Consider the following 27,371-nt stretch of genomic DNA (forward strand, 5'->3'; position numbering starts at 1 on the left):
TTTTTTGGCTTGCAGGATGGCTTTTTTGTATTCATTCCTGCATTCCACATAGGCTGATTTGGCACAGTCAGACTTCATACTATTGTATATGTTGTACAGTAACAAAACTTGTTTCTTTAGATCTGTCAGCTGTTTATTGTACCATATATTTTGTCTGTTTTGAGATCTGGATTTGTGGCTGTTGTCCATTATTTTGATTTTCTTTATGGGAATACTATGGTTAAATAGGGTCAAGAATGCATTAAAAAATCTATCAAATATTATTTTGGCTGGCAGGTCATTACTTGATGTGTAATGTCCATTGACACTACAATGGCCAAACCAGTCTCTGTCAGCAAGGGAATTACAAAATGTGTTAATTTTATCCTCAGTTATGGGTCTGGTAATCACAACTGTTGGGACAGGTCTGTTTGCATTGCTCCTATTGAGGGGAATTTTACTTGCATAATTTAGAGATACGGAGTCATGGTCAGAGAATGGGAACACTACAACTTCGCATGTGTTTTCAGTGGTCTTGAAGTTTACAAAGATGTTATCTAAACATGCTTTGTTTCTTGTGGGCCTGTTATTAACATGATATAAATTGTATTGTCTTAGTAAGTTTTCCAGATCTGCAACACTACCCTTACATTTACTAACATCAAAATCAGCATTCAAATCACCTCCTATTGCAATATCATAATGTAGCCATTTAATATTACTTAATTCACTCAATAGCATGTCCATTTTTTCTAAAAATATGTTAATGCTTCCCTTTGGTGATCTGTACATGGATACTACTATTAGCTTATGACTATTAATGATTATACCCGTAACTTCAAAGTGCTGTTCATCACACAAGGAATTTAGGTCTAGTTTGGTTATTGTACAATTGAGTGACTGGTTGGAATAAATTGCCACACCACCTCTAATGTGCTCTTTCCTACAGTAGCTATTTACTATACTAAAATTGTCAAATTTGGCAACTGCAAGTTCATTCTCATTAGCCCAGTGTTCACTCAGACAAAAAATATCAAACTGGTTATCAAGACCAAACTCATTTATGATAAGTTCTTTATCTTTCAGTCCTTGAACGTTAAGGTAACATATTTTAAGATCCATGCTCTTATTGCTTACACACTGAACACTATGGTGATTGGTTTTCAAACGTTTTTCAGGGCTTATCTTTTGGATTTCTGCCTCCTGTTGCCTTTTACTAAAAAATTGTTCACTTGGAGTGGTAGCACATCTACTGTTGTATGCCTACTCTTCCCTCCTTGTGATGATATTGTAGATGAAGCTGCTACTACAGGATTTGATGGAACTGCTGTTATGGTGTCTGGAGGCACTCTTGTGGCATCTGGTGACTGAGGAGATAAGGTGGTTGCTTCTTCTTCTGCTGCTGTTGAATCTTGCTGGTGAAGTGTGGTAGGTACTGCTGCTGCTGCTGTAGGCATTGTTGTGGCAACTGATGACAGTGGAGATTTGGATGTTGCTTCATCTTCTGCTGCTGTTGAATCCTGTAGATGAAGTGTGGTAGGTACTGCTGCTACAGCATTTGTTATGTGTGTAGGTACAACTGCTGCTTCCACCTCTACTTCTACTGCTGCAATAGAAGTAACCATTTCTTCAGGCTCTGCTTGCGTCAAGCAAGGAACTGGAAGAGCAGCAATTACTTCTTGGTTGTCAGATGCTTTCAGTATCATGCTGATGTTTTGGCACAGAATCTTCTTGCCTCTGTTATTAAGGTGCATGCCATGTTTCGTGTAACAGTCTCTTTGCAAGGAGTCCATACTTATAAAATATGCGTTTTGGTAGGCCCTGCAAATCTTTGAGTATTGCCTGTTTGCTTTTATGATTTCCACGTTCACACATGACCATTCCGAAAGGTCATGCCTATGTGGTATTCCGACTACAAAAACTGATTTCTCTCTTGTTGAATTTAGTATTGCCTTAAGGTTTCGTGTTGCACTGTGGAGGTCGTTTTTATATACATTATTGGCTCCAGCTATGACGACAATATGACGATCATTTTCAGTTTCTATGTTTCTAACGAGTTCTTGGATGGGTGCACCTGGTTTGACAATACTAGTTGCTTGTATACAATGACTGTAACGTAGTATTTTTGCGATCTCACGTCCATGGCTATCAGAGAATATTTTCACTTTGAGTTTGTCTTCACGTTTATTGCGAAAGTTTCTGCTCATGTGCTTGTCACTATATAGATTCGGGGTGTTGTTGTCGTCACAGTTTTCCGTGGATTCCACATTTATATCTGAATCTAGTGCATGAAAACGGTTTTTTGTTACCACAGTAATACTACAGTCACTGGGTTTCACACGACCTACCCTTTTTGGCCTAGTAAACATATGTTGCCTTGTTGTTTCTGCCTTTAGGCCTATATCCACTTCAGAGCACTCGTTTATTGTAGGTAGGACACTGAAACTGCTTGTATTGCTGCGGTTCGTTCCATTCGTTGTATTTATCACCTTTTCGCTTCTTTCTTCCGTGACCATGCTAGTCCTGTGCTCCCAGTTCCGTGGTTTACTTGCTTTGGCGATCGGGATATTACGCGCTTTTTTCAGTTCGGCATTTTCATTTTCTAAATGCGCAATGTCCCGCCTTAGTACATCTACAATTAATTGCAGGCTTGATACACGTTCATTTAGCTTCACTATTTCACCGTTATAATTTACGTATGTTCCGTTTTTCACCACACAACTATAACTTTTGTTCACTTTCTCACTATAAACAACTGTGCCGGACGCCATATTCTTTTTCTGGTGGATCTCACTGATTTTATGTGGCAGACGACCATTCGTATCAGTGTTGCATGGAGGAGAGTGCTTCTTGCCAATTTACATGGCAGAGGGTACTTCTTACCAATGTTGTGTAGCAGAGGATGTGTTGTACCAATTAAACATTGCAAAATGGGCTCCTTACCAAAGCTGCATGACAGATGTTGCTTTGTACCAATGTTGCGTAGCACAGGACACTGCATACCAGTTGTGCATGACAGAAGGTGCACCCTACCAATGTCACATGCCAGAGAGTGCTTTGCACCATTGTTGCATACCAGAGGGTGCTTCATAGCAGTAGTATGGTAGGAAATGTTGGAAAAGGTCGCATAAAAAATGTAACTTGTGTCAGACATGCACTGGTTTTGGGCAGCCAGCAAGTGACCATAGGCTGTTCCAGAATTTTAATCATAACTCTATGCAGTGTCCTACAGTATTGTATGGCTAGTGCCTACAACCTAACTACCCTTCATGCAGATGCGTATCATGAATGGCTGCCTTCCTCACCTGCTCACTTCATGGACTCTGTCAATCACAGGGAAACAGTCAAATCTATACATAATCAGGGGGATTGCTTTCCCTCCAGTCTCCATTGGCTGCCACACATCTTGGTGGTGTGAGGCTTGCCACAGGTGTCATTGCCAGCACTGGCACTACATGGCTAAGCAATAACTGACTGGTTTCTCAGTACAGAGCTCCCTCTGCTGAGCACAGCAGCAACCCTTCAGGAATAATCTGTGGCCAAGTTCTGACCGTCCACAGTGTCTCAATATGGTGCTCCCATTGCAGAGCACACCAATCTCTCCAAAGATCAATGAGCACATCACTGGCCACACATGAATAGTGCTAGGCCATTACTGAGTGCCTTCTCTGCACCACTTCTTGTTTTATCACCTCCATCATCATCTCCAAACTGTCTGCCTCGTGGGATTTCATCCTGAAACCTACAACCATTTCAAGGATATTCCATTGTACACGATCGACTCTAAGCCTTCATCATGTTATGCACCTAAGGGACTACTGTTATTGGAAACAAACATATCGAGCTCCTCACATATTTTACATATGTCCATTTAATAATGTCTTATGGAATAATTTTCTGTGGTAACTCATCACTTAGAAAGAAAGAGAGAAAGAAAGAAAGCATTGATAGTACAGAATGCACAAAGGCAAGCAGTAAGAATAATAATAGCAGTTCACTTGCTTTCATATTAGAGGTACCTCTTCAGACAGTTAGACATTTTAACTGCACCTTTGCAATATACTCTGAAGAGCGAAAGGAGCTGGTACACTTGCCTAATATCATGTAGGGCCCCTGCAAGCACACAGAAGTGCTGCAACACGATGTGGCTTGGACTTGACTAATGTCTGAACTAGTGCTGGAGGAATTGATACTATGAATCCTGAATCATGCAGGGCTGTTCATAAATCCATGAGAGTATGAGGGGGTGGAGATTTCTTCTGAACAGCATGTTGGAAGGCATCCCAAATATGCTCAATAATGTTCATGTCTGGGGAGTTTGATGGCCAGCAGAAGTTTTTAAACACAGAAGAGTATTCCTGGAGCCATTCTGAAGAAATACTGGATCTTCGGGGTGTTGTATTGTCCTGCTGGAATTGCCCAAGTCCATTGGAATTCATAATGGACATGAATGGATGCAGGTGATCAGACAGGATGCTTACATACATGTCACCTGCCAAAATGTCGTATCTCGATTTATGAGAGGTCCCAGATCACTCCAACTGCACATGCCCCACACCATTACAGAGCCTCCACCAGCTTAAACAGTCCCCTGCTGACATGCAGGGTCCATGGATTCATGAGGTTATCTTCATACCTGTACATGTCCATATACTTTATACAATTTGAAACAAGACTCGTCTGACCAGTCATCAACAGTCCAAAGTCGGTGTTGATGGACCCAGGCAAGGCATGAAGCTTTGTGTCATGCAGTCATGGTCTTTGTGTCAGCTCAGAAAGCCCATATCAGTGATGTTTTGTTGAATGGTTCACATGCTTACACTTGTTGATGGACCAGCATTGAAATTTGCAGCAATTTGCAGAAAGGTTCCACTTAGGTCACATTGAATGATTCTCTTCAGTTGCTGTTGGTCCCGTTTTTGCAGAATCTTCTTCTGGCTGCAGCAATGTCAGAGATTTGATGTTTTACTGTGTTCTTGATATTCACGGTACTCTCATGAAATTGTCTTATGGCAAAATCTCCACTTCATGACTACCTCGGAGATGTTGTGTCCCATTGCTCGTGTGCTGACTATAACTCAATGTTCACATTCACTTAAATCTTGATAACCTGCCATTGTAGCAGCATAACTGATCTAAGAACTGTGCCAGTTACTTGTTGTCTTATATAGGTGTTGCCAACTGCAGCGCCGTATTCTGTCTGCTTATGTATCTCTGTATTTGAATATGCATGCCTATACCAGTTTCTTTTGTGCTTCAGTGTATATTCACTGATGAAATTTGTCATACATAATTCATTGCAGCATGAGAAAATTAGTAGTGTCTTTACCTACAATGCTAGAAGGAAAAAACACCTTTATTACCCATTAAACTTTCTGTGGCTTAGAAAGGAGTTCAGTATACAGTAGGGCCCCAGTAGATCAAGACCAAGTATTTTGAGGTTCCATGTAATTTGAGCTGGTCTTAAGAAAATTAAAATTTTACATGAAATTAGACTAAAATCCCATTTTCATATGTTGTCTGCGTATATATTTTACACATTTTCAAATTTGTTACATTTTGAGCTTTTTTTCAATTTCTGTGGTAACTCATCATTTTGAAAGAAAGGAAGCACTGATTGCACAGAATGCACACAGACAAGCATGGAGAGTAATATTAGAAGTTCACATGCATTTCTATTACAGATGGACAGGTACCATTACGTTTCAAGGAGTGTGCTTGCTCTTTCTTTGTCAACCCTTCACTAACAGGGACTGCCTGACAATCAGCTGTATAGTGCATCCCATTTTTATTGTTACCCCTAGTGTTGTGTTTTGTGTACTCAGCAACAGTAGTTATTAAAATACAGTACACCTAAGTAACAATGCAGTACGCATTTTACAATATTGGCTGACCAATGTTGTATGTACTGTAGTTGGTTGTGTAGTAACATCTGTCCTATAGTGAGCCCAACTGTGTTCTAATGGTCTGATGACTTAAAGTATGAGTGTGGATCTGGGTTATATCGACTTATTCCCCCAAAACTACCTTCCACTTCTTTACAAGATGGCTTATACGGAATTTGCAGCCACTCTTCCTTACAGAATAGCCAGTTGCTGGAACCCTCTTGACTTCTTCTCCGTCGAATAAGGCTAGGTACAGGAATTTTTTTGACTCTTTCTACTTATGAAATAAGTAGACATACAAACTTTAATTTTCATCAACTAACAATGTACTTGACCTCTGTACACAATAAAAATCTCACTTTCCACATGAATATGTAACTTCCTGCAAGTCTCTCGTACAGTGGGACATTAGAAACAAATTGAGTTGCAGTTAAAGAAAGTTGGCCTGGGTACCATGACCTTTCTTAACAAGAATCATAAAATGAGTCTTGCCTCTAACAAGATTGCGTCAAGAGTCTACAAGAGAACTTTTTCAACTGTTCTTGTTCTAATAACAATGGTCACAATAATCACAGAGCTGCTTATAAACTCCATGGTTCTTTGTTACACACTCACTAAAACATCTATGGATTGCCTGACAGGTACTTGTCGGTTTCATCTGTCCTCCATGTCTACTTTCTTCCCATGACTGATTTTAAATCTGCACACACAAACATGTGACACGCAGTAGGTAGGATTCTACTATACCACACTTATATCCAGAATATCATGTGTTCCAGATGCTAGAAGGCTGAATGGTTCTAGAATTTACACAGAAATTCTTGAATAACTACCGTGTCATGTTAATTTTGAAGTGTTACATGTATGTACAGTGTACTGTACATATGAAACTGTGTGTTTCTTAATGTTTTAATGCATACATTACAGCGAGTGGTAGGAGTAAGAGAAAAATTGTGCTGTTGAATGTGAAACAAGACTGAAAAGACTAGACAGAGGAGAACCCTTAAAAAAAAGTTGCTGCTGTGTGTGGAGTTGATAATGTGAGAGTTAGAGATTGGCATAGAAAAAGTTTTCTATTTTGTCATTTGAATGTAAGTCAGTGTAGAAATCTAGTTTTCTATTTTGTTATTACAGTGTACGTCAGTGTAGAAATCTGAGTATGAAAAATTGAGAGAAGCTTAGTTTGTTTGGTTTACTCTACAGAGACAAAAAGGAAATCCATTTTCAGAGCCTGCTCTGAAAAAAAGCTGTATTTTTTTTAGTAATGAGTTAAAGTAAGGTGTGGACAATTTTACTGCAATTTGAGAATAGTTAGATAGGTGAACAAACAATATGTCATAAGGTAGCTTGAAATTTGCAGTCTAAAACTTTCTACAGCTTTTCAAACTATTACATAATTCTGTGACAAAACAAGTAAAATTATATAAGAAGAAAATCTTACTCTGATGAGCTGTGTAACTGTGATGAAACAGGGATAAACTATAAAATATTTCCATCTAAAACTCTAGCCTCAAAAGAAGAAAAGGCTGCCCCGGGCTACCAAAAAGGAAAGAGAGTTAACAGTTCTTGCTGCATTGAATGGAAGTGCAGACCATTAACTGAAGCTATTGGCAATAGAGAAGTCTGCTAAGACTAGAGCATTGAAAAAATATCACTGCTTATGCATTGCCTGTTACATATGTACACAAAACATCTCTTTTGAATGGGCAGAAATATTTGTAAGAAGTTGGTTTTAAAAGATTCTGTTCCAGAGACCAAAAGGTACCTAAAGAAAAAGGGCTTGCCTTTTAAAGTAATCTTAATACTTGACAACACTGCCTCACACCCTGATAAGGAAGAATTACAATGGTGTTTCCGCATTGTCTTTACCCTCTAATATGATGAGTTTAAAATAGCCTGTGGACCAAGGTGTTTTACAGTGCTTTGAAAGAAAAGAAAGGTATTGTTGTTGTTTGCTTCAGGCACTTCTACAAACAAGAGAAAATGAAGGTCTGGAACAAGATTTTACAGAATGAAATGGATACCTACAGTACAGACAAAGATGACCTACCATTGGCAGAATAGATGAAAAAGCTTGCTGGATGTGAAAATGCAAATGTGAGTGATGTTTCTGAATGGATTAATTGTGGTGAACAGTTTTAAGTGACTGAGCTTGGAATTGTTGAAATAGTGAAACCGCTGAGGATAGTGACAATGAGGAATTTCTTGAAAAAATTGTCAGTGATCACTCACACTGAGGGTTTAGCAGCCCTAGCTGTGGCGTGGCGCTATATTGAGCAGCAAGTGGAAGCTGCTCCAACAGACACCATTCTTCTTGGCAGATGTCATCACATTGCTGCAAAAAATGAGGTTCTGTTGTAAAACAAAGTACCATAGTTAACTCTTTTAAATGTAATTTAAGTTTTTGCAACTTGGAAATGTGTGCCATGTATGTACGTATAACACAGGTATGTATTAAATTGTTTCATATTTATTTTTTAATCATTAATGTGCTTATTAAACATTTATTTTTGATTTACCCATTGATCTAGTGGTATTCCCATATTATCAGAATTTTTTGTAATTCGATATAGCCTCATCCTCAAGTAGTTCAAATTACCAAGGCTCTGTTGTACTTCAAAAAAATTTTTAACATTTAACCAACATCAAATGTCTGAAATTAGCACAGGAAGTTTTAAATTTGACATAAAATTTTTTCATCTGCATGACTCATGTTTCACAGATGAATTTTTATTAAAAATTATATATATATATATATATATATATATATATATATATATATATATATATTTTTAAAAAGAAAGATGATGAGACTTACCAAACAAAAGCGCTGGCAGGTCGATAGACACACAAACAAACACAAACATACACACAAAATCTAGCTTTCACAACCAACGGTTGCCTCATCAGGAAAGAGGGAAGGAGAAGGAAAGACAGAAGGATATGGGTTTTAAGGGAGAGGGTAAGGAGTCATTCCAATCCCGGGAGCGGAAAGACTTACCTTAGGGGGAAAAAAGGACAGGTATACACTCGCACACACACACATATCCATCCACACATACAAGATGTCTGCTTGTGTCTTGTATGTGTGGATGGATATGTGTGTGTGTGCAAGTGTATACCTGTCCTTTTTTCCCCCTAAGGTAAGTCTTTCCGCTCCCGGGATTGGAATGACTCCTTACCCTCTCCCTTAAAACCCATATCCTTCTGTCTTTCCTTCTCCTTCCCTCTTTCCTGACGAGGCAACCGTTGGTTGCGAAAGCTAGATTTTGTGTGTATGTTTGTGTTTGTTTGTGTGTCTATCGACCTGCCAGCGCTTTTGTTTGGTAAGTCTCATCATCTTTCTTTTTAAATATATTTTTCCCACGTGGAATGTTTCCCTCTATTATATTCATATATATATATATATATATATATATATATATATATATATATATAATAGAGGGAAACATTCCACGTGGGAAAAATATATTTAAAAAGAAAGATGATGAGACTTACCCAACAAAAGCGCTGGCAGGTCGATAGACACACAAATAAACACAAACATACACACAAAACTCTAGCTTTCGCAACTAACGGTTGCCTCGTCAGGAAAGAGGGAAGGAGAAGGTAAGACAAAAGGATTGGGTTTTAAGGGAGAGGGTAAGGAGTCATTCCAATCCCGGGAGCGGAAAGACTTACCTTAGGGGGAAAAAAGGACACGTTTACACTCGCACACACACACATATCCATCCACACATACATAGACACAAGCAGACATTTGTAAAGGCAAAGAGTTTGGGCAGAGATGTCAGTCGGGACGGAAATACAGAGGCAAAGATGATGTTGAAAGACAGGTGAGGTATGAGCGGCGGCAGATTGAAATTAGCGGAGATTGAGGCCTGGCGGATAGCGAGAAGAGAGGATATGCTGAAGGGCAAGTTCCCATCTCCGGAGTTCCGACAGGTTGGTGTTAGTGGGAAGTATCCAGATAACCCGGACGGTGTAACACTGTGCCAAGATGTGCTGGCCGTGCACCAAGGCATGTTTAGCCACAGGGTGATCCTCATTACCAACAAACACTGTCTGCCTGTGTCCATTCATGCGAATGGACAGTTTGTTGCTGGTCATTCCCACATAGAACGCTTCACAGTGTAGGCAGGTCAGTTGGTAAATCACGTGGGTGCTTTCACATGTGGCTCTGCCTTTGATCGTGTACACCTTCCGGGTTACAGGACTGGAATAGGTGGTGGTGGGAGGGTGCATGGGACAGGTTTTACACCGGGGGCGGTTACAGGGGTAGGAGCCAGAGGGTAGGGAAGGTGGTTTGGGGATTTCATAGGGATGAACTAAGAGGTTACGAAGGTTAGGTGGACGGCGGAAAGACACTCTTGGTGGAGTGGGGAGGATTTCATGAAGGATGGATCTCATTTCAGGGCAGGATTTGAGGAAGTCGTATCCCATCTCTGGCTGCAACCCTTCTTTCCATCAGTCCCTATACCAGTTCCAAACCGAACAATCCATTGCCCTCACCCACCTAATCCTTCACCTACACATCCACTCAGCCAATCAACACACCCATCAACTCCTGTCCCTAATAAAAGTCCTCAATCTTTCCTCTCCCACATCCACACCAGTTGTTCAGAGCATCCTCCTACAGGCCAACCGCAAATTAGAACAGCATGCCACCCTCCACCTTAAAAAACTATCCAATCTCCTGGTTTCCCACCTCCGGAAAGGCAACTCACTCACCCTTCACAACCTTTCCAGCAAACCTCAACCTCCTCTCATTGCACACAAACCCAGTCTCTCCCATCTACTCAATCTCCCACTTCCAGCTCCACTCCCTCCAAAACCTCAAAACTCCAATCAACACAATCTGGAACCACAACACCCCAATTCAGTAGTTAACCTCTCCTCCAAACCTCTCTCCCAATCCGAAACCTCTGTCCTATCCAAAGGCCTCACCTTCAGCCCCACTCCCAGATTTAACCAAACAGCCCTTGTCAAAGATTTACTGTCCTACAGCCGTACTCTCTGCTGGAAATATCACTTTGCCACGAAGAAAAATGATCCTAATCCTACTCCCAATGATCCAACTCCCCAAGATACTATCCAAATTGAACCATGCCTGGAACAGTTCCGTCCTCCGTCACAGCGGGACCCACCTCCTCTTCCTCAAAATCACCCTCTCCTAACCTTCCAGGAATTTCTGACTTCCAGCCTTGCCTCTCAATCCTTCTTAAAAAACCTTAATCCTACTCCCAACATCACCACTGCTGAAGCCCAGGCTATCCGTGATCTGAAGGCTGACCAATCCATCGTCATTCTTCCGGCGGACAAGGGTTCCACGACTGTGGTACTTGATCGTCGGGAGTATGTGGCTGAGGGACTGCGTCAGCTTTCAGACAACACTACTTACAAAGTTTGCCATGGTAATCCCATTCCTGATGTCCAGGCGGAGCTTCAAGGAATCCTCAGAACCTTAGGCCCCCTACAAAACCTTTCACCTGACTCCATCAACCTCCTGACCCCACCAACACCCCGCACCCCCACCTTCTACCTTCTTCCCAAAATTCACAAACCCAATCATCCCGGCCGTCCCATTGTAGCTGGTTACCAAGCCCCCACAGAACGCATCTCTGCCTACGTAGATCAACACCTTCAACCCATTACATGCAGTCTCCCATCCTTCATCAAAGACACCAACCACTTTCTCGAACGCCTGGAATCCCTACCCAGTCTGTTACCCCCGGAAACCATCCTTGTAACCATTGATGCCACTTCCTTATACACAAATATTCCGCATGTCCAGGGCCTCGCTGCGATGGAGCACTTCCTTTCACGCCGATCACCTGCCGCCCTACCTAAAACCTCTTTCCTCATTACCTTAGCCAGCTTCATCCTGACCCACAACTTCTTCACTTTTGAAGGCCAGACATACCAACAATTAAAGGGAACAGCCATGGGTACCAGGATGGCCCCCTCGTATGCCAACCTATTCATGGGTCGCTTAGAGGAAGCCTTCTTGGTTACCCAGGCCTGCCAACCCAAAGTTTGGTACAGATTTATTGATGACATTTTCATGATCTGGACTCACAGTGAAGAAGAACTCCAGAATTTCCTCTCCAACCTCAACTCCTTTGGTTCCATCAGATTCACCTGGTCCTACTCTAAATCCCATGCCACTTTCCTTGACGTTGACCTCCACCTGTCCAATGGCCAGCTTCACACGTCCGTCCACATCAAACCCACCAACAAGCAACAGTACCTCCATTATGACAGCTGCCACCCATTCCACATCAAACGGTCCCTTCCCTACAGCCTAGGTCTTCGTGGCAAACGAATCTGCTCCAGTCCGGAATCCTTGAACCATTACACCAACAACCTGAAAACAGCTTTTGCATCCCGTAACTACCCTCCCGACCTGGTACAGAAGCAAATAACCAGAGCCACTTCCTCATCTCCTCAAACCCGGAACCTTCCACAGAAGAACCCCAAAAGTGCCCCACTTGTGACAGGATACTTTCCGGGACTGGATCAGATTCTGAATGTGGCTCTCCAGCAGGGATACGACTTCCTCAAATCCTGCCCTGAAATGAGATCCATCCTTCATGAAATCCTCCCCACTCCACCAAGAGTGTCTTTCCGCCGTCCACCTAACCTTCGTAACCTCTTAGTTCATCCCTATGAAATCCCCAAACCACCTTCCCTACCCTCTGGCTCCTACCCCTGTAACCGCCCCCGGTGTAAAACCTGTCCCATGCACCCTCCCACCACCACCTATTCCAGTCCTGTAACCCGGAAGGTGTACACGATCAAAGGCAGAGCCACATGTGAAAGCACCCACGTGATTTACCAACTGACCTGCCTACACTGCGAAGCGTTCTATGTGGGAATGACCAGCAACAAACTGTCCATTCGCATGAATGGACACAGGCAGACAGTGTTTGTTGGTAATGAGGATCACCCTGTGGCTAAACATGCCTTGGTGCACGGCCAGCACATCTTGGCACAGTGTTACACCGTCCGGGTTATCTGGATACTTCCCACTAACACCAACCTGTCGGAACTCCGGAGATGGGAACTTGCCCTTCAGCATATCCTCTCTTCTCGCTATCCGCCAGGCCTCAATCTCCGCTAATTTCAATCTGCCGCCGCTCATACCTCACCTGTCTTTCAACATCATCTTTGCCTCTGTACTTCCGTCCCGACTGACATCTCTGCCCAAACTCTTTGCCTTTACAAATGTCTGCTTGTGTCTGTGTATGTGTGGATGGATATGTGTGTGTGTGCGAGTGTAAACGTGTCCTTTTTTCCCCCTAAGGTAAGTCTTTCCGCTCCCGGGATTGGAATGACTCCTTACCCTCTCCCTTAAAACCCAATCCTTTTGTCTTACCTTCTCCTTCCCTCTTTCCTGACGAGGCAACCGTTAGTTGCGAAAGCTAGAGTTTTGTGTGTATGTTTGTGTTTATTTGTGTGTCTATCGACCTGCCAGCGCTTTTGTTGGGTAAGTCTCATCATCTTTCTTTTTATATATATATATATATATATATATATATATATATATATATATATATATATATATATATATATATATAGCGGAAGCGGGAGCGGAAAGACTTACCTTAGGGGGAAAAAAGGACACGTATACACTCGCATACACACACATATCCATCCACACATACACAGACACAAGCAGACATTTGTAAAGGCAAAGAGTTTGGGCAGAGATGTCAGTCGAGGTGGAAGTAAAGAGGCAAAGATGTTGTTGAAAGACAGGTGAGGTATGAGTGGCGGCAACTTGAAATTAGCTGAGGTTGAGGCCTGGCGGATAACGAGAAGAGAGGATATACTGAAGGGCAAGTTCCCATCTCCGGAGTTCTGACAGGTTGATGTTAGTGGGAAGTATCCAGATAACCCGGACGGTGTAACACTGTAGCCACAGGGTGATCCTCATTACCAACAAACACTGTCTGCCTGTGTCCATTCATGCGAATGGACAGTTTGTTGCTTCTGCCTTGGTGCCAATGATGGTCGTATGCGTGTTTGGCGCCGTGCAAGTGAGCGCCACAATCAGGACTGCATACGACCGAGGCACACAGGGCCAACACCCGGCATCATGGTGTGGGGAGCGATCTCCTACACTGGCCGTACACCACTGGTGATCGTCGAGGGGACACTGAATAGTGCACGGTACATCAAACCGTCATCGAACCCATCATTCTACCATTCCTAGACCGGCAAGGGGACTTGCTGTTCCAACAGGACAATGCACGTCCGCATGTATCCCGTGCCACCTAACGTGCTCTAGAAGGTGTAAGTCAACTACCCTGGCCAGCAAGGTCTCCGGATCTGTCCCCCATTGAGCATGTTTGGGACTGGATGAAGCGTCGTCTCACGCGGTCTGCACGTCCAGCATGAACGCTGGTCCAACTGAGGCGCCAGGTGGAAATGGCATGGCAAGCCGTTCCACAGGACTACATCCAGCATCTCTACGATCGTCTCCATGGGAGAATAGCAGCCTGCATTGCTGCGAAAGGTGGATATACACTGTACTAGTGCCGTTATTGTGCATGCTCTGTTGCCTGTGTCTATGTGCCTGTGGTTCTGTCAGTGTGATCATGTGATGTACCTGACCCCAGGAATGTGTCAATAAAGTTTCCCCTTCCTGGGACAATGAATTCACGGTGTTCTTATTTCAATTTCCAGGAGTGTATATATATATATATATATATATATATATATATATATATATATATTTAATGATACACACAAAATCTAGCTTTCGCAACCAATGGTTGCCTCGTCACGTTCCCACGTGGAACGTTTCCCTCTGCTGGCAGGTCGACAGACACACAAACGAACACAAACATACACACAAAATTCAAGCTTTCGCAACAAACTGTTGCCTCATCAGGAAAGAGGGAAGGAGAGGGAAAGACGAAAGGATGTGGGTTTTAAGGGAGAGGGTAAGGAGTCATTCCAGTCCCGGGAGCGGAAAGACTTACCTTAGGGGGAAAAAAGGACGGGTACACACTCGCACACACACACATATCCATCCACACATATACAGATTGCGAAAGCTTGAATTTTGTGTGTATGTTTGTGTTCGTTTGTGTGTCTGTCGACCTGCCAGCACTTTCATTTGGTAAGTCACATCAACCATATCAACTATATATATATATATATATATATATATATATATATATATATATATATATATATATATATATATATATATATATATATATATATAGAAGGAAATATTAAAAGGCCTTTTAATATGTCTGCTTGTGTCTGTATATGTGTGGATGGATATGTGTGTGTGTGCGAGTGTATACCTGTCCTTTTTTCCCCCTAAGGTAAGTCTTTCCGCTCCCAGGATTGGAATGACTCCTTACCCTCTCCATTAAAACCCACATCCTTTCCTCTTTCCCTGTCCTTCCCTCTTTCCTGACGAAGCAGCCGTTGGTTGCGAAAGCTAGAATTTTGTGTGTATGTTTGTGTTTGTTCGTGTGTCTATCGATCTGCCAGCGCTTTCTTTTGGTAAGTCACATCATCTTTGTTTTTATATATATATATTAAAAACAAAGATTCCATGACTTACTAAATGGGAAAGCGCTGGTAGATAGACACAATAAAAAACACACACATAAAGTTTCAAGCTTTCACAACCAATGGTTGCTTCATCAGGAAAGAAGGAGCCAGAGGGAAAGATGAAAGGATGTGAGTTTTAAGGGAGAGGGTAATTAGTCATTCCAATCCCGGGAGCGGAAAGACTTACCTTAGGGGGAAAAAAGGATGGGTATACACTCGCACACACAAACATATCCGTCCACACATATGCAGACACAAGCAGACATATTTAAAGGCAAAGAGTTTGGGCAGAGATGTCAGTTGAGGCGGAAGTGCAGAGGCAAAGATGTTGTTGAATGACAGGTGAGGTATGAGAGGCGGCAACTTGAAATTGGTGGAGATTGAGGCCTGGTGGATAACGGGAAGAGAGAATATATTGAAGGGCAAGTTCCCATCTCCGGAGTTCGGATAGGTTGGTGTTAGTGGGAAGTGTCCAGATAACCAGGACGGTGTAACACTGTGCCAAGATGTGCTGGCCGTGCACCAAGGCATGTTTAGCCACAGGGTGATCCTCATTACCAACAAACACTGTCTGCCTGTGTCCATTCATGCGAATGGACAGTTTGTTGCTGGTCATTCCCACATAGAACGCTTCACAGTGTAGGCAGGTCAGTTGGTAAACCACATGGGTGCTTTCACATGTGGCTCTGCCTTTGATTGTGTACACCTTCCGGGTTACAGGACTGGAGTAGGTGGTGGTGGGAGGGTGCATGGGGCAGGTCTTACACCAGGGGCGGTTACAAGGGTAGGAGCCAGAGGGTAGGGAAGGTGGTTTGGGGATTTCATAGGGGTGAAACAAGAGGTTACGAAGGTTAGGTGGACAGCGGAAAGACACTCTTGGTGGAGTGGGGAAGGATTTCATGAAGCACGGATCTCATTTTGGGGCAGGATTTGAGGAAGTCGTATCCCTGCTGGAGAGCCACATTCAGAGCATGATCCAGTCCTGGGAAGTATCCTGTCACAAGTGGGGCACTTTTGGGGTTCTTCTGTGAGAGGTTCTGGGTTTGAGGGGATGAGGAAGTGGCTCTGGTTATTTGCTTCTGTACCAGGTCTGGAGGGTAGTTGTGGGATGTGAAAGCTGTTTTCAGGTTGTTGGAGTAATGGTTCAGGGATTCAGGACTGGAGCAGATTCGTTTGTCACAAAGGCCTAGGCTGTAGGGAAGGGACCGTTTGATGTGGAATGGGTGGCAGCTGTCATAATGGAGGTACTGTTGCTTGTTGGTGGGTTTGATGTGGACGGATGTGTGAAGCTGGCCATTGGACAGATGGAGGTCAGCGTCAAGGAAAGTGGCATGGGATTTAGAGTAGGACCAGGTGAATCTGATGGAACCAAAGAAGTTGAGGTTGGAGAGGAAATTCTGGAGTTGTTCTTCACTTTGAGTCCAGATCATGAAGATGTCATCAATAAATCTGTACCAAACTTTGGGTTGGCAGGCCTGGGTAACCAAGAAGGCTTCTTTTCATGCCGATCACCTGCTACCTTACCTAAAACATCTTTCCTCATCACCTTAGCCAGCTTCATCCTAACTCACAACTTCTTCACTTTTGAAGGCCAGACATACCAACAATTGAAGGGAACAGCCATGGGTACCAGGATGGCTCCCTCATACGCCGACCTATTTATGGGTCACTTAGAGGAAGCCTTCTTGGTTACCCAGGCCTGCAACCCAAAGTTTGGTACAGATTTATTGATGACATCTTCATGATCTGGACTCACAGTGAAAAAGAACTCCAGAATTTTTCTCCAACCTCAACTCCTTTGGTTCCATCAGATTCACCTGGTCCTACTCCAAATCCCATGCCACTTTCCTTGATGTTGACCTCCATTTGTCCAATGGCCAGCTTCACATATCCGTCCACATCAAATCCACCGACAAGCAACAGTACCTCCATTTTGACAGCTGCCACCCATTCCATATCAAACAGTCCCTTCCCTACAGCTTAGGTCTTCGTGGCAAACGAATCTGCTCCAGTCGTGAATCCCTGAACCATTACACCAACAACCTGAAAACAGCTTTTGCATCCCGCAACTACCCTCCCAGCCTGGTACAGAAGCAAATAGCTAGAGCCACTTCCTCAACCCCTCAAACCCAGAACCTCCCAAAGAAGAACCCCAAAAGTGTCCCACTTGTAACAGGATATTTTCCAGGACTGGATCAGACTCTGAAAGTGGCTCTCCAGCATGGATACGACTTCCTTAAATCCTGCCCTGAAATGAGATCCATGCTTTATGAAATCCGCCCCACTCCACCAAGAGCATCTTTCCGCCGTCCAACTAACCTTCGAGACCTCTTGGTTCATCCCTATGAAATCTCCAAACCACCTTCCCTACCCTCTGGCTCCTACCTTTGTAACCGCCCCCGGTGTATGACCTGTCCCATGCACCCTCCCACCACCACCTACTCCAGTCCTGTAACCCGGAAGTTGTACACAATCAAAGGCAGAGCCACGTGTGAAAGCATCCACGTGATTTACCAACTGATCTGCCTACACTGTGACGCATTCTATGTGGGAATGACCAGCAACAAACTGTCCATTCACATGAACGGACACAGGCAGACAGTGTTTGTTGGTAATGAGGATCTCCCTGTGGCTAAACATGCCTTAGTGCACGGCCAGCACATCTTGGCACAGTGTTACACCATCCGGGTTATCTGGATACTTCCCACTAACACCAACCTATCAGAACTCCAGAGATGGGAACTTGCCCTTCAATATATCCTCTGCTAATTTCAAATTGCCACCCCTCTTACATCACTTGTCACTCAACAACATCTTTGCCTCTGTACTTCCGCCTCGACTGACATCTCTGCCTAAACTCTTTGCCTTTACAGTGCCTGCTTGTGTCTGTGTGTGTGCGGATGGATGTGTGTGTGTGTGTGTGTGTGTGTGTGTGTGTGTGCGAGTGTGTGCCTGTCCCTTTTCCCCCCTAGGGGGGGTCTTTCTGCTCCCGGGTTTGGAATGACTCCTTACCCTCTCCCTTAAAGCCCACATCCTTTCGTCTTTCCCTCTCCTTCCCTCTTTCCTGATGAAGCAACCGTGGAGACATATTTCTGTTCTTGGTTTCCAGATTGTTGATGAAGTGCATTTTGTGTTCCAATCCATTCCTTTTCATGAGTTGGGCTCCTTACTGTTGTTTTACAGCCTACTGTTTGAGAATACCTTGGGTTAGGCAAATATTTCAAGGAACATGTTTTTCTTAAGCTGTTTGCAGTATCTAAATTTTGTCACCCTTGCCCCATTCACTTCATCATGTGTGACAAGGTAAAGGCCGAGTTGCAGTGTTGGCAGAATCAAGACATTGTTTCTCCTAGTTCATCAAGTCAATGGGCCACCCCTTTAGAGGTGATTCAGAAGCCTGACAGCCATGTGAACCTTTGTGTTGATTTTAAACGGAGGGTCAGTGTGCACTGTGCCACTGATTCTTATTCAATTCTGTAGCAGGCAGAGTAATCAGAGTTGTTGGGGGGAGGCCAGTATTTTTTATGAAATGACTTGTGTGGTGCCTACCTGTAGATGCCATTGCATGCAGTTTCTCAGACTTCCTTGTGCCTCAGCACCCATTTTGAACTTTACCAGTTTAATCATTTGACTTTTGGAAGCTCATCTGCATCTGGAATTTATTAATGGTATTTGAAACAGTTTATTCAGGACATTTGCTGTCATGTCAATTACCTTGGTAGTATCTGGGTAATAAGTCCTTCTTGGAAGGTCCGTTTAGGAATCCTTCAATTGATTTTACAATGCCTCCTGGAGAATGGCCTTCATTGCAAGCTGAAGAAATGCAGTCTTTTTCTCCCCAAAGGTGCTTTTTTGAGTCTTGTGCATTGTACAGATTGTCTCATCTCTGTGGATGACCACATCAAAGTCATCGTCAGCCTCCTACCACCCAAAAACTCAAAGAAGCTTCAGTCTTTCTTGTGCAAGATTTCATATTATTCTCATTTCATTCCCCAAGCTGCCTCTTAACTATTTCACCAGAAGGGCATTAAGTTTGTCTGGGCTGTGGACTGTCAAAGGGCTGAACCAGCATTTATGTTCTGTTCCCTATCTGGCTTCTTTTATGTCAGATAAACTTTTAACACTCAGCTGTGACACATTCCAGTATGGCACTAATGACAGCCTGTCTCATCAGAACCAGATGGCACAGAACAAACCATTGCTTATACATAAAGTACAGTTTCTGTTGTGCAGTGTAATTATTCAAAGGTGGAAAAGAAGGTGCTGGCTATTATTTTCAGAGTTAAGAAGTTTCATGTTTTCCTGTATGGAGTGAGGTTCTTCCTCATCACCCACCACAAGCCACCAGTTTCCTTTTTGGCCCTTGTTCCAAGCTGCCAGATAGAACTGTCCACTGACTGCAGAAGTGGGCCCCTCTTTCTCAGTAACTATTGCTATGATATTTATTACCATCCCATGCCCAGCATGCCAGTACAGATGCACTGTCACAGCCACCATTGGGGCCTAATCTATAGTTTCATGGGCAGGAACTCCTCATGTTCACATTGGATGATACCATACAGCAGATCATATTGGATTTTCTGTTGACAGCATGAGAAGTCATGACCCCACATGGCTGCTGAACCACTTTTCTGAAAAATCATTTCAGCTGTCCATTTAGGTTGGGCAGAACGCATCTCTTTGAGTGCAGATCCGGTGTGACGTACACATTTCGTCCTGCGTACTCAACTCAGAGTTGTCCATGGGGTCCTCATGTTTGCCATGGAGGAGCAATGCTATCAAGTAGTCTCTTCCCACTGGTGTTGCATTGTCACATACTCCAGTTGCTGCATGTGCCACACTGAGATATAGCTCCTACAAATGTGTTGGCATAATATCACATCTGCTGCTTGGTGATCAATGAGGATATTGAACCCCTGCAGTGGGCTTTTGGGGGCTGTACACAGAACCAGGCTGGACCATTGACCAGTTCTCTCTTGTCTGATAGTGCTAGGCAATTTTTGTCACAGGACTTTGAAAACTTTTTACATTCACAATGTTGCCCATCCTCTGACTACCACCCCATTTCTCGGCGGTGGAGCATCTTGTGCATGCATTCAATACCCAAATGAAACAGTCCATGTCTGCCTCTTCCCATGACAGTGCATTGTCATATTTTTTGGTTGCATGTTGGGTGACACTGGAGGATGCACGCAATGCATATTGTGAGCAGTCCCGCTGACAGAAGTGTTTACCTGTGGATGGCTGTAAGCCAAGTGGACCAGTGCTTAAACTGTGTTCAACACCTACTGCTGACCGCACCTTACACTTTGTGCTGAGTGTTGTTGCTGAGTACTGAGTTGTTAGTTGTCCATGCCATATGTGTGCTGATTTTATCACCTTGCATGTCTGTACAGGATTTTGGACACTGTGCTTCCTGTTTATCAATTTGCACAAGAAGTTTCATTTCATCTCATGGGTTCTGTTCCCCGATTATTATCAAGCCACCATCGATGACCTGTGCCAACAGTATGGTGCAGTAGCATGTCATCATTTTTGCCAGAGGTGTTTTCTGGGGCCTCAGTTGCGTTAGAATCACTATTTTTGTTTGTTTCATGTTAAGGGTTTCAAATCTTTACTACAGCTTGTTTTCTGAATTAGGTTGAAACCTACTGTATCTTCCTAGAAAAAGGTGCTTTGTTTGCAATAGTTAACTATCCAACGTCTTTGCCTCATTTTGATCTTACCCTTGCTTGCTTTAGTGAAAAGTAAGGCTCTGAGTACTAATATGTTTGAGAAAGCGTTAAATTTTCCATTTAAGCTGTTTGGTTTATAAATTTTCCCTAACATTCCTCTCATAATTCCTTTCTTAACACTATGATGAGACATGGTTTACAATTCTGCAATACAATATGTTTCTTCTATGATCTGTATGTAACTGATCAGTGTATGTTCTTGTTAGAATTTTACTGTTACAGTCATATAAACAGCTGACGGCAATATTCCAAGTTCTGACAAGAGTTAACAGCCCAAGATTTCTTACAGAGCAGATTAGAGCATACACAGGCAACAGACACACAAAATCAGCAATACACATACTAACAAGATATACATTTTGATACTAATGGAGAAAAATGTTAAAGTACTCCACCAACTAAAGAAAGATCATAAAATGAATGCGTTGGAAGAACTGGAGATATTTTAACATTATGAGGAAGATAAAATACAGAAGAAAAAACCTGAAAGTGTCTCACTGAATTTATTCTGATGCTCTGGTGGTATTCATAAGTAAGAAATAAAATAACATGGAGAGTTCTGGTAGAATATAATGTTTGCAAATATAATGTTTGGGATTTTGGCAGGCTAGGACGGTTCAGGATATATCTCTGTTATCTGGACTCATTATCAAGACACTCTTTCTTTATTCCTCCATTGTCTCAACACATTCTCCCGCCTCAGGTTCATCTGGTCCTCCTCAGCCCATCATACCACCTTTCTGATGGCTCGATCCACACTGTTGTTCATATAAAGCCCACAAACCATTAACAGTATTTGTGTTTTGATGGCTGTCATCGCTCCCAAACCTAGTCTTCAGGCAGATTTCTCACACAATATCCTCAAACACTGCTAATCATCTCACCACCCCCAATAATCAGCTAAAAAGCCCTTTCATCACCCGATATTGTACTGGACTGGTACAAATGAATGAATCCTTCACCAGGGCTTTGGCAATCTATCATTATGCCCAGAAAAGAAGAACATTGTATCCACAAACCTTCCCACCCCTTGTAAAGTGGTATTCTGCCACACACCTGAACTATGCAGTATCCTAATCCACCCCTATTCCACACCTACTCTCAACCCCTTGCCAAATGAGTCATAAGCCTGTGGAATACTTGTATCCATGTGAAAGCAACCATTTTACATACCAGCTCTGCTGCATTTGTGCACATCATTTTATGTGGGCATGACCACCAGCCAACTGTCCACTTGAATGATTGGCCACTGACAAACTGTGGCCAAGAGCAGAGTTGACCACCCAGTGGCAGAACATGCTGCTGAGCACAGCATGTTTAATTTCAATGGCCACTTCAAAAACTGTGCCATCTTGATCCTTTCTCCCAGTACCAGGTTTTCTGAACTATGTATATTGGAGTTATCCTTGCAACATGTCATTCAGTCACATAATCTTCCTGATCCCAGTCTCTGCTAACCCCCTGCACCTACATCTTACTCCTCTCAGGCTCCCCTTTCTCTATTCTGTCACCCCCCTCCTAATCCACTCCTACACATTGTCATCGGTCTGCACTGCATGAGATTAGTGGTTCTGGTGTCCATGTGTCACATTCATAACCTATGCACCTGCTGCCTCTCGTTCCCACATTTCCATCCTGTACATGTCCTGCCTCCTTCTAAGCTGTCAACCACTCACCTCCAAATCTTTCTACCAATCCCCACAACTTTTATCCCCTCACTCACTCATCTCAACAATGAAAACCAAATTTCCCTGATGTCATTGCCATCTCTCTTTCAAGTCAAGATATTTATTTCTTTCCCTAGTAGTGTACATCAGTTTTATTATTTTGAGCCTTTACAGTTTTCTGTCACACACTAGCGAAATTGGTGTGAATACTGTTGCAGGTGAGGAATGACTTCCGTGCAGAGCAACAGCGTCATCTGGACAATGCCTGCTACAAGCTTTTGAGCAACATGGAACAATCGATGACACTGACGGGGCTGAACGAGGCAAGCTTCCGCATCAAGTCAAGTCACCTGCTACTGCTCCTGTGGGCTCTGCTGCCATTGCCACGAGGTCATGCTCCACCACCAGATGAGCCCAAGTGAGTTCATGGCAGCATAACATAGTACATATAATATACTGTAATTATTCTCTCCTAATAAAGTACATATAAAATGTTTATTTTTGCTGATGTTGCATGTAAGTGAGCAGCCCTGTATTAATAATGTAACTGCATAATAAGAAAGACATCATCATATTTTATTAAAAGTAATTTACTTAACTTGCAAATGGCTTCAGTATCTAGGGGTCTGCATCATTTCAATTCCATCAGTCAGGTCCTGGATCATTTGTTAGACAACTTGAAGCACTAGGTCATATTTTCAGAATATGTGGCCTTATTCACATTCAGTGTAAAACACTCCACAATCACCAACTCAGTTCAGTGTCTCAAGAAAGAACATAAATTCAGAACAAACATAAATTCTTGAGAACAGTTTCATTGTCTATCTAAATCCCACAACTCTGAAGACTTTCCATGATAATAACCCTTTCAACAGCAGGTTTTTGAAATAACAGTTGATGATAAAGTTTTTACGTTATAGAAAATATTCTAAAAGTTGTTAACGTCAGGTTATAATGAAACATTGGTTGAGTATCAATAGTATCATAATAAAAATATAAATAGTAACATATGTTTTGTCTAATGTTGTAATTAAATTGTAAAATAAAAATAAATTATATAGTTTGGTTTTATGAGCATTTGCAAACTAATCTTCACAGTGTAGCATCACAGTATGCTAAAATATTGATATAGAAATGAAAAATTATATTTGTGGCAAATTTGCTTCTAAGGGCCAGAAAACTTTGCAAACATCCACAGTCATGAATTACATAATTTATAAATAAAAATGAGTTCAAATCTGGCCAGAATTTAGATGGTATTTCAGATTCTTGTAACTGAGAGAAGTTCCATCAGGTCTTGATTCATTACAATATCTTAGTAGCACACAGAATATGCGACTCAACTAGTACATCTTGAAAGATAGAATCCCTGTATGTCATATTAAGTTTTATTAAATGTAAACTTTCACAGCTGGAAATGTTACAATTAACAAAATATTCCACACTATTATGCATTGGACGAATGTATTTTACATTAAAACCCAACATTTTGTCCCCATCTGTGAAGGACATTTTCAGCAGGGCCATAGCTTCTTTGAGTGTCTGTCAGTAGTGAGCCAGGGTGTGAATCAGAACTCAAAGAAACTGTCCCAAAATTAAAATCACAATTCTCGTCTATTATGTTGTGGTCAAATGAATTTCACATTAAAACCCAACATTTTCCCCCTCTGGGGAGAACATTTTCAAGGTGGGGTCTTAGTGTCTTTGAGTTTCTGATTCACACCCTAGCTCACAATTGACAGACACTCAAAGTAGCTATGACCCCACTGAAAATGTCCTCACCAGATGGGGAAAATGTTGGGTTATGATGATTGTGATTCTAATTTTGGCAGTCCTTGGAGAGACTGCTGTTAGTGATTTTTATATTCTTTTAATTTAGCTAAAATATTTCTGAAGATTGTTCTCACAGAGAAGGTAGTGAAGCACCTATCCACTCTCCATTTGGAAATTTCCCAACTACTTTTTAACCTGTTGCAGATAGGAATTAACATAGATAACTGGAGTTTTCTGGCCAACTCTAGCCCACTCTTCAAGTCTAGACAGTACTACACAATAGAAAAACGCTAAAAGAACAAAAATTAAAATTTTAGACTTGGAAGAAACAAGATTGACAAATAATAACACCATGGATTTTGGATATTACAGATTGGTCAAAAGTGAAACATGCAAAAGAATACTAAAAATACACTTCATGTGGGCGTTTTGTTTCCAGTTTTGCAAAGCTTTTTTGGTTTCATGGCTTGATTGATGCTTTTGAATAGCAGCTTAATGTCCATTTCCCTGAAATGTGCAAATTGCAAACCATAAACAAAGGAAGTAGGTTACAGTACACTTGTTCGCCCACTGCTTGAATACTGCTCACCAGTGTAGGATCTGTACCAGATAGGGTTGATAGAAGAGATAGAGAAGATCCAACGGAGAGCAGCTCGCTTCGTTACAGGGTCATTTAGTAATCGTGAAAGTGTTATGGAGATGATAGATAAACTCCAGTGGAAGGCTCTGCAGGAGAGATGCTCAGTAGCTCGGTACGGGCTTTTGTTGAAGTTTCAAGAACATACCTTCTCTGAGGAGTCCAGCAGTATATTGCTCCCTCCTACGTATATCTCGTGAAGAGCCCATGAGGATAAAATCAGAGAGATAAGATATGGAATGAGTCACTGACATATGCCAATCAAGCAACAAAATAAAACAAATTGAGAAAAAGTAAATAATTCATGGAAAGTGTCAGAAAAAGTCTTTGAAATTCCACAAAATCACGTGAAAATTCTAATGGGCTCTTTTTGTGTATGGTTTCAGAAAGACAGAAAATTTAGAAAAACTATACACGCAGGGGGATTGCACTTAACAATATGTAGAAGAGGAAGACTCCGCAACCTTCTCAATAGTGGTCTGTAGGGTCTGTTCTTTTTCATTCCAGCCATGATTCTCACTATTCTTTTTTGCATTCTGAAGAGTTTTAGGCAGGATGATGAGTAACCCCAGAAAGTGATCCCATGTTTCAGAACAGAATGTGTTTTAGTATAGTAAACAGTCATTAGACAGTCCTTATGACAACAGTTTTCAAGCACTGTCACTAAACAGCATATAGTACTTAATCTCTTAAATATGCTGTCAGTGTGCAGTATATATAATGTCTGCTTGTGTCTGTGTATATGCAGATGGATATGTGTGTGTGTGCGAGTGTATACCTGACCTTTTTTCCCCCTAAGGCAACTCTCTCCGCTCCCGGGATTGGAATGACTCCTTACCCTCTCCCTTAAAACCCAAATCCTTTCGTCTTTCCCTCTCCTTCCCTCTTTCCTGACGAGGCAACCGTTGGTTGCGAAAGCTAGAATTTTGTGTGTATGTTTGTGTTTGTTTGTGTGTCTATCGACCTGCCAGCGCTTTTGTTTGGTAAGTCTCATCATCTTTCTTTTTAAATATATTTTTCCCACGTGGAATGTTTCCCTCTATTATAATTATCTATTAAAATATATTGACACACCGGGTTTACATATTTCTTACTCCATACATATACATTTTCATATTGTGTTTACATTTCTTTACGTAAATAGTGTATAAAACTTTACATAAACAACGTACAGAAATTATATATATGAGAAATTTAATATTACATACATCAGTTGTGTTTTTATGTCACATAACATCTTTCAGTTTTTGCATTCTCATTTTTATCACATTTTACTCTCAGGCATTAACCTTTTGAATGTTCATTTGTGAGCAATCTGTATTCATAGTCTCCTCTCACTTTAACATTATGCAGGTTGTTATTTTTTCCAAACTCATTTTCCAGTATTGACAAAATATTCGCATACAACATTATCACATTATGTGCATAAGTTTTGTATTCATACACCCCACCTTACCCAAGTATCCATCATTATAGTTGTGGAGGAAGGATAGCTTCGTAATGTAAAATCATGATAAGCCTACATAACTATCCTTAGCTATGCCTCTGAGAAGGGTGTGTCTACTGGTCTACAGGAAATGTTATATACAGGGAGAAGCATTCATTTTATACTCTACTACAGCAATCCCTTTTTCATTACAAGAGAACTATTGAGCACATCATTTCATGACCATCTGCTCATATTAATTCACTTACTTCGTGTTTGCTAGCTACTGATACATATTGACAGTACAGTACGATGTTATATAAGTGTCACCATCAACTGTAAACAGTGTACTTCACTGTTGGGGACTTATATCTCATTTTACTACAGGATATTAGTCTTGCGTATGCTGTTGTGTGTGAATATGTCTCTATGAGATTTTTGCCAATGATAAAATGTAAAACGATCTTGAGACAACATTTTTTTGTGTGCAAATGTACTGCAATAACTCTTGCATTGTACTCTTCTCAGTACTTGGACTTCTAATGCTTAGTCTGACCCCTTTTTATTCAGCTACACAAGACCTGAGTTCAACCATTTTATGCATGTGGTGCACTGCAGCTGTTTCATACATGCATTCACACCATCACACTCACACATATTTTTTTACATACAATTATTTATTTTCGGTGC

At 41.9% G+C, this 27,371-nt stretch overlaps 1 protein-coding gene across 1 annotated transcript in view; it reads left to right on the top strand.

Annotated features, from left to right (window-relative positions):
• Positions 1–27,371, top strand: part of LOC126100255 (dynein axonemal intermediate chain 7-like) — an 844,976-nt gene that overhangs the window by 132,252 nt on the left and 685,353 nt on the right. Inside the window, exon 7 of the mRNA XM_049910840.1 lies at positions 23,064–23,263. Within this exon, the coding sequence (XP_049766797.1) occupies positions 23,064–23,263 (200 nt within the window). The remainder of the gene's footprint in view (positions 1–23,063; positions 23,264–27,371) is intronic.

Source organism: Schistocerca cancellata, chromosome 9 (assembly GCF_023864275.1).
Source record: "Schistocerca cancellata isolate TAMUIC-IGC-003103 chromosome 9, iqSchCanc2.1, whole genome shotgun sequence".
NCBI lineage: Eukaryota > Metazoa > Arthropoda > Insecta > Orthoptera > Acrididae > Schistocerca > Schistocerca cancellata.